The sequence below is a fragment of the Chinchilla lanigera genome, unplaced genomic scaffold, assembly GCF_000276665.1.
Source record: "Chinchilla lanigera isolate Chin_1 unplaced genomic scaffold, ChiLan1.0 scaffold00155, whole genome shotgun sequence".
NCBI classification, from domain to species: domain Eukaryota; kingdom Metazoa; phylum Chordata; class Mammalia; order Rodentia; family Chinchillidae; genus Chinchilla; species Chinchilla lanigera.
Window position 1 is genome coordinate 642,808 of NW_004955556.1, and position 13,689 is coordinate 656,496.

General features: G+C 45.6%; 1 protein-coding gene across 1 annotated transcript in view; it reads right to left on the reverse strand.

Moving 5' to 3' along the window:
- Positions 1–7,482: 7,482 nt before the first annotated feature.
- Positions 7,483–13,689, reverse strand: part of Chat (choline O-acetyltransferase) — a 44,846-nt gene continuing 38,639 nt past the window's right edge. Inside the window, exons 14-15 of the mRNA XM_005412567.2 lie at positions 9,754–9,891; positions 7,483–7,754 (exon numbers count right to left, since the gene is read on the reverse strand). Coding sequence (XP_005412624.1) covers positions 7,485–7,754; positions 9,754–9,891 — 408 coding nt within the window. The 3' untranslated portion in view covers positions 7,483–7,484. The remainder of the gene's footprint in view (positions 7,755–9,753; positions 9,892–13,689) is intronic.

The window sequence follows — 13,689 nt, forward strand, 5'->3', positions numbered from 1 at the left end:
TTCTCACCACAGCCTCACCAGCACTTGTTATTATTTGATTTCTTGATGATAGCCATTTCTTCTGGAGTAAGATGAAATCTCAGTGTTGTTTTAATTTGCTTTTCTCCAAAGGCCAGTGAAGTTGAATATTTTTAAAAATGTATTTTTTGGCCATTTGTATTTCTTCTGCTGAGAAATGACTATGCATTTCAGTTGCCAAAATTTTGATTAGATCTTTTATTTTGGGGGCATGTGAATTTTGAGTTCTTCATATATTCTAGATATTAGTCCTTTGTCAGAGATGTAGTTGGTAACATTTTTCCCATTCTGTAGGTTATCTCTTTACTCTATTGGTTATTTCCTTTGCTGTGCAGAAGGCTTTTGATATAATCCTATTTGATATGATCCCATTTATTGATGATGTTATTTCTTGTGCAATTGGAGTTTCAGTCAGAAAGTTTTTGCCTATGCCTATGACTTCGTTTTACCTATTTTATCTTCCAGTAGGTTGATTCTGTTTTAATGTTTAGATCTCTGATTCATATAGATTTTAGCTTAGTACATGGTGAGGGATATGAGTGTAATTTCAATCTTTTTCAAATGGACAGTGTTCCTAGCACCATTTGTTAAAGAGGCTATCTTTCTCCAGTGCATGTCTTAGGTCCCTTTGTCAAAGATCAGGTGGCTGGATGTGTCTGGGGTTGTTTCTTCATCCTCTATTCTGTCCCACTGACCCACATTTCTATTTTTGTACCAATACCGTACTGTTTTTAACACTGTAAATTTGTATATAACTTTATGCCTCCTGCTTTGCTGCTGTGCTTGGGATAGCTTTTGCTATTCTGGGTCTCTTCTGGTTCCATATGAACTTTAGGATTGCTTTCTCTAGTTCTGTAAGGAACACTAGGCATTTTGATTGGGATTGCACTAAATCTGTGTATCAGTTTTGGAGATATGGTCAGAAATGAAAAATATTATGATTATATTGATTTTGACTATATTGGCTCTTCCTAACCAGGAACAGGCGATATCTTTGCATTTTCTGATATTTTCTCAATCTCCTTCTTCCTTGTACCCCTATTATAAAGGAATGGGAACAGCTTTCACATTTTCCCATTTATGGCGATATTGGTGTAGCTCAGAGGTAGCGCATTTGGTCAGCATGCAGGAGGCCCAAGTGGTATTCCCCAAAATCCCCTAAACACCGTGAAAGAATGATGTCTGTTATAGACTTTTAGTAAATATCCTGTATTCTTTGTCAGACTAAGTAAACTTTTTCTCTAATTTCACTTTAGTATGAGTTTTTAACATTAAATTATAAATAACTTGTGAATTTCATTGAATTCATTTTAACAATTAGAATGATTCTATTATGTTTTCTGTAAGTTATTAATGAGTAAGTGACACTTAGTTATTTTCCAATATTAAACTATCTAACTTGGTGGGCATTGGTGTGCTGATCTTTTAACATTTTTTGTTTATATTTTATTTAGGATTTCTGCATATACATGCATGGGTGAAATGGGCTTGTGTTTATTTTTTCTGTTATGTCCTTCTCTGGCTTCAGTATTAAAGTTATTTTAGCCTCAGAGAATTAATAAGAGAATATACTAAGAGGATGAGTAGCTTCTTATTTATTTCGGATACAACTATAATCATGTAATGATCCCTTCTTAAAAAGTCTGGTAGAATTTGTATATGAAATTTTATGTCTCTCCCATCCTTTTTTTTTTTTAACCCTTAAGTGGGATACAATTACTTCCTGCTGCTAATATTACTGCTTTGGTTTACTTAAGATTTCTGAGACTATCAGGAGATTGTATTTCTTCTTGCATTTGCTTTTGGAAGTTATATTTCTCTAAGAATATTTTTATTTACCTTTAGATTTATTGGTATGAAGTAATAAAAAATAGCCTCATTTTCTTGATGTTGGCTCTTTTGAAATTATGTTAGCTTTTTGTTCTTAATATTTTTCATAATCTGATGCTTTCTTTATGGATTTTTATCAGGTGTGACTATTTTGTTAGTCTTTTCAATCAGTTTTTGCTTTGTTTAGTTTCTCTTCTGTTATGTTGCTTTTTCTTTTGTCAAAAGCTGTTTTTAATCTTTTCCTTGTACTTTTTTTGAGTTTGCTATTTGGTTCTTTTTTTTTTTTTTTTTTTTTTTTTTTTTGTCTTTTGAGACAGGGTCTCACTATGCAGTTCAGGCTGGCCTTGAGCTCACTTTGTAGCCCAGGCTGGCCTCAAATTCGCAATGATCCTCCTGCCTCAGCCTCCTGAGTGTTGGAGTTAAAGGCCTGCACCACCACGCCCAGCTTGGTTCTTTTTCTTACTTTTAACCTTACACTTAGCTAATCAAACTTTCCTCTTCCTTTTTTACCCATATATTGGAAGTTACACATTTCCCACAGTCACTTTTGGTGTATTTCAGAGATTTAAAATAAATAAGAGACATGAGATCATTTTTTTTTTTTAGTACAGGGAATCAAACTTCTGACCTTGCATTTGCCAGGCAGGGGCTTGTGCCACTGAGCTATATCCCCAGCCAGATCAGATAATTTTGACATAAGTTATCTATACCATTCTTCTCTAGGTGATTTAAAATTTCTGTTATGACCTGTTCTTTGACCCATGAGTTTCACAATTATGTGTTTCTTCAATTCTAGAATATTTTGAGCCCCTTTCTCTTTGACTAGTGCTTCTGCCAGGCTCTCAAACTCCTCCATATACACTGGCACTCCATGTGCTATCTTCCTTTGACCTCTTTAACAATTTCTTTCCTAAGAATGAACATAATTATTTCACAGTTCCGCTGATTCACAGATTATGTCAGCCTTTAGGATGTTAATTCTCTCCTGATCTACTTGGGAGATTTATGTTTCATGACAGGGACTGTCTGCAGTGGAATGTTCCCCCAGGGGGTGTTCATTGCATCTGCGTATCTGATTCTGCTGAGGTCCTTTAGGTCTTGCTGACCCAGTTGGCTTCTAACATTGTAGACTTGGTGCTCCTGCTTTACCAGGAAGTCCTGTGCATGCAAACCTCTCATCTGCATATGCTATAAGTCTTGGGATACCTCTGGGGGGCCGGGTTTGTGCGGGGCACTAGGCTCCTGTGGCTGTTCTGTCCCCTCAGCCAGCGGCAGTGAGGAACCTGTCCACCTCCCAGGTTAGCTCCTGGCCCAAGACCAAACTTCAGCTCCTGCTTCCTGCTGTCCTTTGGGAAGCCTTCTTTTAATGAAATGTGAGGATGTTTTCCTTTCTTTTCTTTGTTTTACTCCATTATATATTTAAAAGAACTTCTATGAGTGGCTTTTTGTTTTGTTAGCTTGGTTTTGGTGCTGGGGACAGAACCCAGGGCCTCAGGCATGGCAGGCAAGTGCTCTGTTTTGGGGCTGCACCCTCTGCCCTGGTATTTTTGTAGTGGCGAGGGGTTCCTTGGGCTTAACTCAGCCTGGCTTGTTGCCAGCTGAGCCTTAGAATTAGAAATCAAGACCACAGACAGAAAAAAACCTTGGGCCATTGACAATGAAGGGCAGGGGCAGGAACAGGAGGAATGCCTGAGGGAGGTGTGGCTGCACAAGGCAAGAGATGAACAGGGGGAGAGGGGGTGGGGAAGGGCTGCCCAGGTGTGGGGACAGCTCCTCCAGGGATGGCACAATTTTCGCCTTCAGACTCAAGCTGCTTTTTCTGAAAGGAAACCTCAGAGAAACACAAAAGGAGGAGATGTGCTGGGTTTATGAAGGGAACCCAGAGCTTCTCTGGCCCCCCAGTTATTTTGGGGGCCACCTATGATACGTGTGATAAATAAGAGTGAATCCATATTACTGTGATCCTGTCCCACCCTCTCCTTCGGTCCTCCTGGAATACTCTGAGCCATTATCTCTCCCAACGGCATCTTTCTCACATCCCAACCTGCACACCCTCCGAGGTGCTGATTACAAAGCTCATGGTTTCCATTTGGAAGGACTGGTCCCATCTGTGCTGATAGTGAGGATGCTGAGGCTGGTAGAGGCTAGGTGATGTCCCCAGAGGTCACAGTGAGGCAGACCTGCAAGAGTTTTATTGTCCTGGTGGTCCTCTCCACTGCCTGCTCCTCACTGTCCCTGTGGGCTAAGTGGAGGATGCACACCTTGGCACCTACACTGTGGCCAACCTGATCACAGGCGCTGCGTGAGTCCTGCTGCCTTCACCCCCACCTCAGGATGCCCTGCCAAGGAGAGACTTAGCTCCCTCTTGCCTTTGCTCCCCCTGGCTCTCTTTTATTTTCAGAAACGGGGTCTCTCTGTGTTGCCCAGGCTGATCTAGGACTCCTGGACTCAAATGTCCTTCCTGCCTCAGCTCCTTGAGTAGCTGGGACTACAGGCACATGCCACCATACCCAGCATCCCGGAGTCATTTACACTCTGTCACTGCTCTTGGTGGAGCCCAGACAAAGGCCAAAGAGCTGCTGACCCAGTTCCCAGAATTTACAACGTTGTCGTCTAGTAGGAAGAGAGAAACAGTGGCCGATGGCACTTTTCTTGGCATTATATTTTATTGAATACAGAGTTAGAGTCTTTAAATAATTTGAATAGAGTGCTTTCAATATTCGGTCCTTTCAACATACATATATTTCTTTAAAGCACAAAACTATAAATTAAAATGAGAAGGCTATAAATACACATATACATTGCCATAAATCTAGAACTATCTTATAAAAATAGAACTTAAATCTTAACTTTGTATATTTTGGCAACTTAGCAGTAGTGTAAGGTGGCCATATTTATTACACATTGCCCTTCCAAAGGACTCTCTCATTTCCCATCTTTCTGGGGACATAGCCTCCTCCTTTCCTGTGTCCCCACAGAGATGCCTGGCCATGGCTCAGTGTCGCCTTTCATAAAGATGTTGTGCACCCACCATCATCATCAGAAGGGGAAGACCAGCTTCGGACCCTTCCTCAGAGTGAGGAGGTGCTACCTCTGCCTCCGAAGGGGATCCTCGCACAGTCTGATATCCTGACAGAGAGTGAATTCCAGTTCCCTGTACTCAAGGACGGCAGGTGTGCACTTGCCCCTGTGTGTCAGGGCAGAATTTTGAACAAAACACTGGAACAAGGCTTGCTGGGGGTGGCATTCCAGGTCAGGCACCAGTCTCCCTGCCAGGGAAGACCCTTTGCACACATGGTTCCAGCCCTCATGGGTGGTCCTCATGTGATAGCACAGGAAACTGTCTCTGGACTTTTCAGTAACCTGGCCTAACTTTGTGGGGCCGACTGACCCCAATGCGGGAGCTCTCTGCCCACTGGAAAAGCCATGGAGGGAAACTGGGGAGGACTCAGAATGCACAGGCTTTGTGTCAACTTTCAGCAGGGGACCTTAGGGCTGGAGGGTGGATGTCAGAGGAGAGGAGCGGGGACCTGCAGACCAATGACTTAAGTCTGCACATGAGAAAACAGTTCCCAGGTTGCCCACCTCACCCTATGGCATCCTCCACCTGACCTGCTCCCAGGTCATGGCTTCTGGCTTCACGTGGCCTCAGAAGCTCAGCATAGGTCAGTGCACACTAAGCTGGGCCCAAAGAAGGGACACTTATAGGGTCCCTGGGCCAGAGTGGGGCATTCAGAATGACACAGGACCAGCAAGATGGGAAGAGGGTTCTCCAGACTCACCCCACAGCGGGCAGAGCAGTGTAGGGAGGAGCAGGCTTTGCTTGCCCTCCACTTTCAGCACTTCCCATTTTTTCAGGCTGCTTTGCCACCCCACATCCACTGCCTGTTTAAACTCCTCATAAAAAGCTAATCCCCAAGAAGTTGTGGGTAGAATAGTGGTGATTTGAGGCTGGGGAAGGTGTGGGAGGAGGAGGGGAGAAAGTGGTCAGTGGGTCCAATGCCACAGTTCAATAGGAGGAGTGGCCTCTGGGATCTGTCGCACTGCAGGTGACCAGAGATGGTGACGTGTATTGTGTATTTCAAGACAACTAGAGAGGGATTTAACCGCTCTCACCACAAAGATGTGATAACTGTGTGAGGTGCTGGTTCTTCTAATTACCCTGATTTTATCAATGTATACATACACTGAAATGTCACACTGTACCCCATAAATATGTACTGTTATTACCTGTAAATTAAAATAAAACCTAGCTGGGTATGGTGGTGCATGCCTGTAATCCTCGCACTCTGGGAAGCTGAGACAGGAGGATCATAGGTTTAAGCCCAGCCTTGGCAACCTAGCAAGGCCCTGTCTCAAAAATAAGTAAATAAATAAATAAATAAATAAGGGACGGGTATATAGATCTGTGTGAAGGCCTTAGACTGAATCCATAATACTGGGGAAAAAAGGGGAGGCAGAGGAGTAAAGCTTAAAAAAATTTAAATGAAAAAGAATGTGCCCCCAGATGGAGTTCCTCTCCTCTACCTCCCCCAGCTCTGTCAGGGGGTCTGGCAGGATGAACCAGGATGAGCCAGGGTGACCGGCTGTTCTGTCCTGCCCTAGCAAGATGGGCGTCTCTGTCTCTGAGGCCACCAGAGAGCCCTGTGCATGAGTTTTGGCCAGTATCCTGGAGGCCTTTTCCAGATACCACCCCAGCCACAGGTCGTGGCTGCTGAGACCACTTTCTGAAATCACCGTTGGAGTGATTTTCTTAAAAACCTTTCTCTTCAAAACATAAACAAAAAACATAAACAACAAGGGAAAACCCCAAAGCCCCTGCCTGGTTTTCCCCCACTAGGGCAGGTCACATTTCAGGGGCTATGTCTGGGGAGACAGGTGGAGGACATGGAAAACATGCAGGTGGTAGGACCCTGCCTGCTCCAGGCTGTTGGTTGATTGCTCCACCTGTTCCTGATGCCACCCAAAAAGCAGAGCGCGCCAAGGACTCCAGCACTGATGCACATGATGCTGTTCTTTCCCAGAAGCTGGGTGAGATTTCCTGAACAACAGAAGGCTACCCTTCGGAGGGAGAAACGTGCCTGGGATGCAGGTTGCCCTGCTGCAAACGAACGTGGGCTCTGTGTGCGGAGAGTGGATGTGGACAGGACTGTATGGCTCAGTGCAGACCCTGAATGCCACCATCAGATGCTTTGAACCTCAAAACAAAGCCTCCCTGCAACTCCTCTCAGAAAGAAAAGGGGGTAATGACCCCGAGCTAGCCTCTGCCTCCATGATTCATTTGTGTGCATGGTGCGTATAGAGTGACTCATTGTTTTGCTCAGCAGAAACACCTCCAGACATGCTAGGTCCTGCAGGGGAAGGAACATGAGCATTAAGCTCTGGAGGGGCACGGAGGGAGGGGTTTGCTGGGGACTTCACCACCTGGGAACAAGGACGGCCTCATTCCCATGGCACAGGCCATCCTGCGCCTCACAAGGCACCCTTTTCCTCTCAACACTCCAGCTTAGGCGATAACCTGCCTATGGTTTGAGCCCAGGGACCAGGACGCTGCAGAAAGTGGGGATGGGGATAGGGATGAGAACAAGGTTGAGGCAGAGTCTGGCAAGTGCAGAGGGCTGGACTCAGAGCTGAAGTCAAGGCTGGTAACCCTGGCTGGGCCCCATAGCCTTCCCCTCTGTCACGAGTGGCTTGCAGTCAGGGGGCTGCGATAGGCTACACAGGGCTCTCAGGTCAGCTAGGCTTGCCCCTACAGCTTCCGCAAACCCCATGGATGAGGTCTCCTTGCAGCTGTGGAAGCTGGAGATGCAGAAGAGGATGGTCTCAGGCTGGGGGTTATAGCAGGCACCGTAGCCATTGGGGACCACAGGGCCATAGCAGCAGAACATCTCCATGCTCGTGGGTACCTGGAAGAGAGCACACGTGAGCAGCAGCAGCAGCAACATACTGCAACCTTTGAACCTGCGAGAATTGGGGGCATCCCAACATCCCAAGCCTCTGCTGGGATGGGCTTCTCTGATTATTTCCACCCTGGGGCTTTGACTGAATTTACCAAATCAACCAATTACTTTGGCATGGGTGAACACAGCCAGCATCGTAAAAACAAACCATCTTACTGCATGATTGTGGAAGGAAGGGGACCCCAGGCCCACTCCCCAGGGTACAATATGCTGTGCTGTGAGTTGGAAGATCCCAAGTGAACTGGGATAGGGGCTGAGTTTCTCCTTCACCTGGGGGCCATCTGAGACACCGTGGCAATCAGGGTAATTTACTAAAAGGTACCCCAGTGGCACCCAAGCGGTAGATGGCTTCCCACAGGGAGCAGTTTATGAACTGGAGGAAATCTGGCCCATCTCCTCTGTTGATTTCCCCCAGATCTTTAATTACTGTCAGAATTGCCTGGCTGGTCGGATTTTCTCCCCGCAGCCTGGGCCACGCACAATTACCCAGCACCAGGCATTTCAAAGGTTGCCGTCAACTGGAGTTTCAGTTCTGCGCCTAAGACACTTTGAATTCAGAGCACTGGGATTTTACAAGCTGGATCACAAACCAAGCAAGTGTCTTGGAAGGCATTCAAGCCACAAGCACCACTTTCCAGCTGGAAAATAACCACCAAAAAAGTCTACACCCCAAATTAATTTTATTAGCTGCTCCTAGGGGGAGGAAAGGTTCTTAGGTTGGTACTAGACCAGACTTGTTTAAACCCACAGGTTTCTAGTGCTGTGTTCTCTGTCTTTGGAAGTGACACTGGCTGTTTGAATGGGGCAGAACAAACCATTAGTCTTGCTAATAGAGTCACCGCATTGTCAGATAAATTTGCCGTACGATAGCCGCCGGCCAGAAAGCCATTCCAGAGCACTTTTCGCCCATGGTTGGTTTCCTGAAGAATTTATGTTGCTGTGCTCTGACTTCGTGTGTTCGTGACTGCAAGCTCACCACCGTGATGACAAAACGAAATCACTGAGTGGGCTCTTATCCTCCAGCACAGCTTCATCAACCCTTTGATTGCCATGTCCAGCAGTTCACAGATTAGGTGGAGCCTTAGTAACTGGGTGAGCATGGGGGCACTTCCTCCCCTCCACGCAGACCCCCACTGGTGGTTTTCGTCCTGTCTTTGCAACTGTGTCCTCCAACAGACGGGGCCATCTGCAGCACAGTGTAGATGGGCAGGTGGCCAGTCTTCCACTATGGGGTGACGCCTGTCACCTGGGGATGTGTGGTGTTCAGGCCCAAGGGCTCCCGAACCTGGGGTCCCCACAGTGAAACAGCACCCTCAAGCGAGGGGTGTGAAGGCAGTGCTGCCTCATGGCTGGAGCACCAGGACAGCTGTGCCTGCCCTGCCTTTTTGGCTAAGGTGGAGTCCCTGACAACTCCCATTTAGAAAAGGAGAACCAGGGCTCTGAGCTTCAGGTCCTTTTGCCTAAAGTAGAAGAGCTCTTGAGAGGCAGGGCCAAGCAGGGGAGGGTGGGTTGATGGAGAAGATGGTCATGGGTGTAAGGTGCACTCAGGGAGGAGGGCTCACATCTAAGTTTCTGAAGCCCAGTAGGACAGCTATGGTTGGTAACAATTAACTGACTATTTCAAAACAGCTGATGGAGTGGGTTTTGAATGTCCTAACACAAAGAAATGATAAATGTGATAGAAACGCCAATTACCCTAATCTGACCGTTACACATAGTGCATACAAACTGCAATATCACACTGTACCTCAGAAATATGTATAATTACTGTGTCAGTTAAAAATAAAATATACATTTTTAAAACAGAAGAGGCAGAAGCTGACAGAGTCCACGCTTGGTGATGCCAGCTGGGGCCTCCCAATCCCTGAGATCTCTTTAGAGAGCCTAGTGGTCACACAAGGCCTTTCAGTGACATTGACAGTGATGGCTAAACAGGCAGTCCTACCTGGCTGGTGGAGAGAACAAACCGGTTGCTGGTCAGGTATGTCTCATCTGTGAACATCTCAGGCGGCTCAGTGTACAGGTCCCGGGCCAGCTCCCGAAGTCCCAGCAGGTGGTTGTCAATAGCCATCCCCGTTATGGCCTGAGGGTTGGGGAAAGGTAGCAGAGGAGGCTTGGACTCCTTTGTGGCCTCTGCTCTGCTCCACAATGCTGCATCCTCCAGCAAAAGACCAATGAGGAGGGGCTAGTGAGCATAGGGTATGTCCCTGAATCATGGGCCCAGGACCAGTCCACTGAAACTAGATCCATAATCTAAGAAACCATTTTGTGCCAGAAAGCAGGTATCTTAGCAGAGGCTTTGCTGACCTTCAAGGGGAAAGAGCTGATTGAATGACAAGAGGTTTTTTTTTAATTACAAAGATAGTTAAGCTCCTATCAAATGCAGGATAACAGTGAAAGGGACCAAAAGGGGCCAGGCCCTTGTTCCCCATCTCTCCCATGCACCATATTCTTGTTTTTTGATTCCATGATTATTCGGGGCAGTTTGGGGGGCGGACGGAGATTGGCAGGGGGCATCCCTAGCCTATAACAATAAACTTCAGGTTAGCATCAGGGTGATCGGATCTCTGCATCCCAGTTATGTAAAATTGTTGCAGGGCAGCTGCTAAGGCCCCAACCTGCAGGACGGCTCCCTCCTGCAACTGTGCTTGGGTTTACACAGCACATTCTGGGATCTGACAGCTGCTCTGTGCAGCTGAGAATGATGCATAAAGATGACGCTGAGGCCTATATCTCAGAAGGCACCTAATTATAGTATGAAAGACAAGGTGCACAGCACAACTCATTTTATTCTTCTTATTTACTTATTTGGCAGTGCTAGAGGTGGAGCCTGGAGCCTCATGCATGGGAGGCCAGCACTCGCCGCTGAACTCCATCCCAGCCCCACAACTCACTTCAGCTGTGCCGGCTAGGACCTAGAGGAAGGACTGGGAACCCTCCCATCACCACTCACCTGTCTCCACCATCTCTGAACCAGTAATACAAAGAAAGCATGAGTTCACAGGTGGTTTTGGGGACAGCCATAAAGAGGGGCAAAGACAATACCTCAGGGCTCTGTCCCTCATGCAGAGACCTTTGACTGCCTCCTAGACACCCAAAGCTGCCTGGTGCTGCACCGGGAATGGAGAAGAAGGCAGCCAGAGACTGAGCCTCTAGTCACATGGGGGCAGAGTCACCAGCCATGCAAATACCGTGCAATCATACACTGGATGAGGCACACATGGGGGACAGAGTTTGTGAGTGGGAACCTGGACCACCTTGCCCCTCATGGGAACTTCCATCACTCATTACCACCAAGTGTGCTCACCAGCTATCGGGTGGCTTTTCTGATTCCTTTCTCTTTCCCTTACCCTCTGGGCCACCGGGAATCATATTCATCTACCTATGATCTTTATCTCTCTCTTCCCTACCCTCATCTCTTTGGTCAGTTATTCTTGTCAAGTTAGAGTAGATTGCTCAGCAGAACTGGACGGCAAGGCAGGAGGATAGTTTTCTTGAAAATTTCATATATTTAAATTTGTTGTGAAAGTTACATATTTACATAATTTTAAAGTCCAAGTAAACCACAGGCTCGTGTCACCTTGCCAGCACTGATTCACATCTACAGAAGCAATTCTAGCTATTGCTTTTGTTTTTCACTTTCATTGTTCCAGACCCATGGTTAAAATGCCACAATTGCCTTTTCTTGTTTTACTTGCAATCTTCTTGGGATAGAAATGAAGCTTTGACTTTTTAAACATGTCCCTACTCTGCCAACACACATCCTTCTCTTTATTTGGTCACTGTATATATATATATATATATATATATATAGAGAGAGAGAGAGAGAGAGAGAGAGAGAGAGAGAGAGAGTGTATGATATGATTATGTAAGTATTCACAACTGGGTCCTGTAGTACACTATGGCTAGATTTCCTTTTTTATTGGAATTTTTTTTCCCCCTAGAATTGACATTCTTTAAATCATTATATTGTGGGGATTTTCCCCCTCATTTAGCTTTCAGTGTGTCTGATTATTAATGGACTCCTAAATTTTCAGCCAGAATTTTATTTCTCCTCCCACTTCTTGCTCCTCTATGAACTGAGTGCTGTCTAAACCTATTGAACAGCTGTTGACTTGGGAAATCCTTTTGCTGTCATCCTGGGGAGTCCTTCTACCACTTTCTCGCTTTGAGTCTTCTAACTTTTAGAGCCTATAACTTTGTCTTTTATGTTTTTATTTCCCCATTTTGGAGGCCTACATCCTCCAGGAGCAATAACAAAGATTGCATAATAAGTAAAATTTTTAAGACTTTATCGGTCTACAATGTCTGTATTGTATCTTCAAACTTGATGATAATTTAGCTGGGTATGGAATTTACTGAAGCTCATTTCCCCTTAGAATTAGAGGCATTTCTCCACTATCTACCTCCCAAATATGTTGTTAGAAGTCATCTTTATTTCTGTTCTTGTATTTCTTCTTTTTTCTATGAGAGATTTTAGGAGCTTCTCTTTGTCTTCACTGCTGTGAAGTTTTCATGGTATGAGTATTTTCTATGTATTATGTAACATACTTGATGAATTCTCTCAATATAGAAACTCAGGCTCTTCAGTTCTGGAGAATACCCTTCATATTTTTGGGGGGTGTTCCCGGTGTCTGTGTATTTCCAAGGCTCACCACCCTCTTTCACTGCTTAGTAATTCAATTGTCATCTGTTCTGTTTTCCCACTCAAACAATTGCTGTCACCTCCCCTCCATTCTCTTTGCCCTCATGAATTCATAGCATTAAAAATGCCCTGACTGTTATTTTAGAAAGTTTCAGGGTGAGTGCCAGTGAGCCCCCTGTTCAATTTGCCATGCTGAAGCAGAAGTCTGAGTCATCCTCTCCTCACCCTGCAATACAGCATGGCTTCCTAACTGGTATCTCTGCTTCTTGGCAAGCTGTCTCCCATCCAACCAACCCTTTTGCCCCACACTGGAGCAACACTGGTAACAGAAAGTCCAGCCCTCCTGTATTCTGGTCTTCATAAGCCACACACTGATCTACTTGCTCCTCCTCAGTATGTTTTAGGCCTTCAAGACTCTGCCTGTGCACCTGCTGTTCTTCCAGGGCCCCCTTCCCTCTCTTTGTCTTTCAAGGCTGAGTTGCAGTACTACTTCCTCTACAAAGTCTTCCTGACTGTCTTTCACCAGCAGAGGAAAAAGCTTTCTTCTCCATGTTCACTGTTACTTCCTGAGGGCTCTTTCCACATGGATTTGGACTTAACTTGGAAGACTTCTCCTCATACCACAAGATAGACTCTCTTAAGGATGGGATTTATGAGCTCTGGGGTTTGTTTTCTAGCACCTGGCACCTCACCTGGCCTAAAGCAGCAACACTACAACAATAACAGCAACACTACCAACAACAACAGCAACAACATATCCATAGATCACAGAGGTGGGTTTTTGCTGTAGCTTGGGTCTGAAATGTCCCTCAGAGGTTCATGTATTAAATAAAGGCTTAGTCCCCAGCTTCATGCCAGTTGGGGAGGTGATATTGTGTGGTCTCCTGGTCACTGGAAGCATCCTCTTGAAGGAATGGTGGGTTCCCAGTCCTTCTTCTTCCTCTCCTTCTTTCTTTCCCATCATGAGTTGAAGGTTTTGCCCCACCATGGGCTCCTGCCATGATGCTCTGCCTCACCACAGCCCCAAAGCAATGGGGCCAACTGACCATGGCTGAACTATTGGAAACTATGTACCAGAATAAACCTTTTCTCTGTCTCTATCTCAGTTAATGTGTTACAGTATTAGAAAGCTGTGCTTAGTTTTCCCCAAAGAGAACAAACACAAAACTATTGAGATAAATTACAGAGCTACCACTGAGTTAGAGGAAAGTCTACACTGACTCTGAAACATAGAAG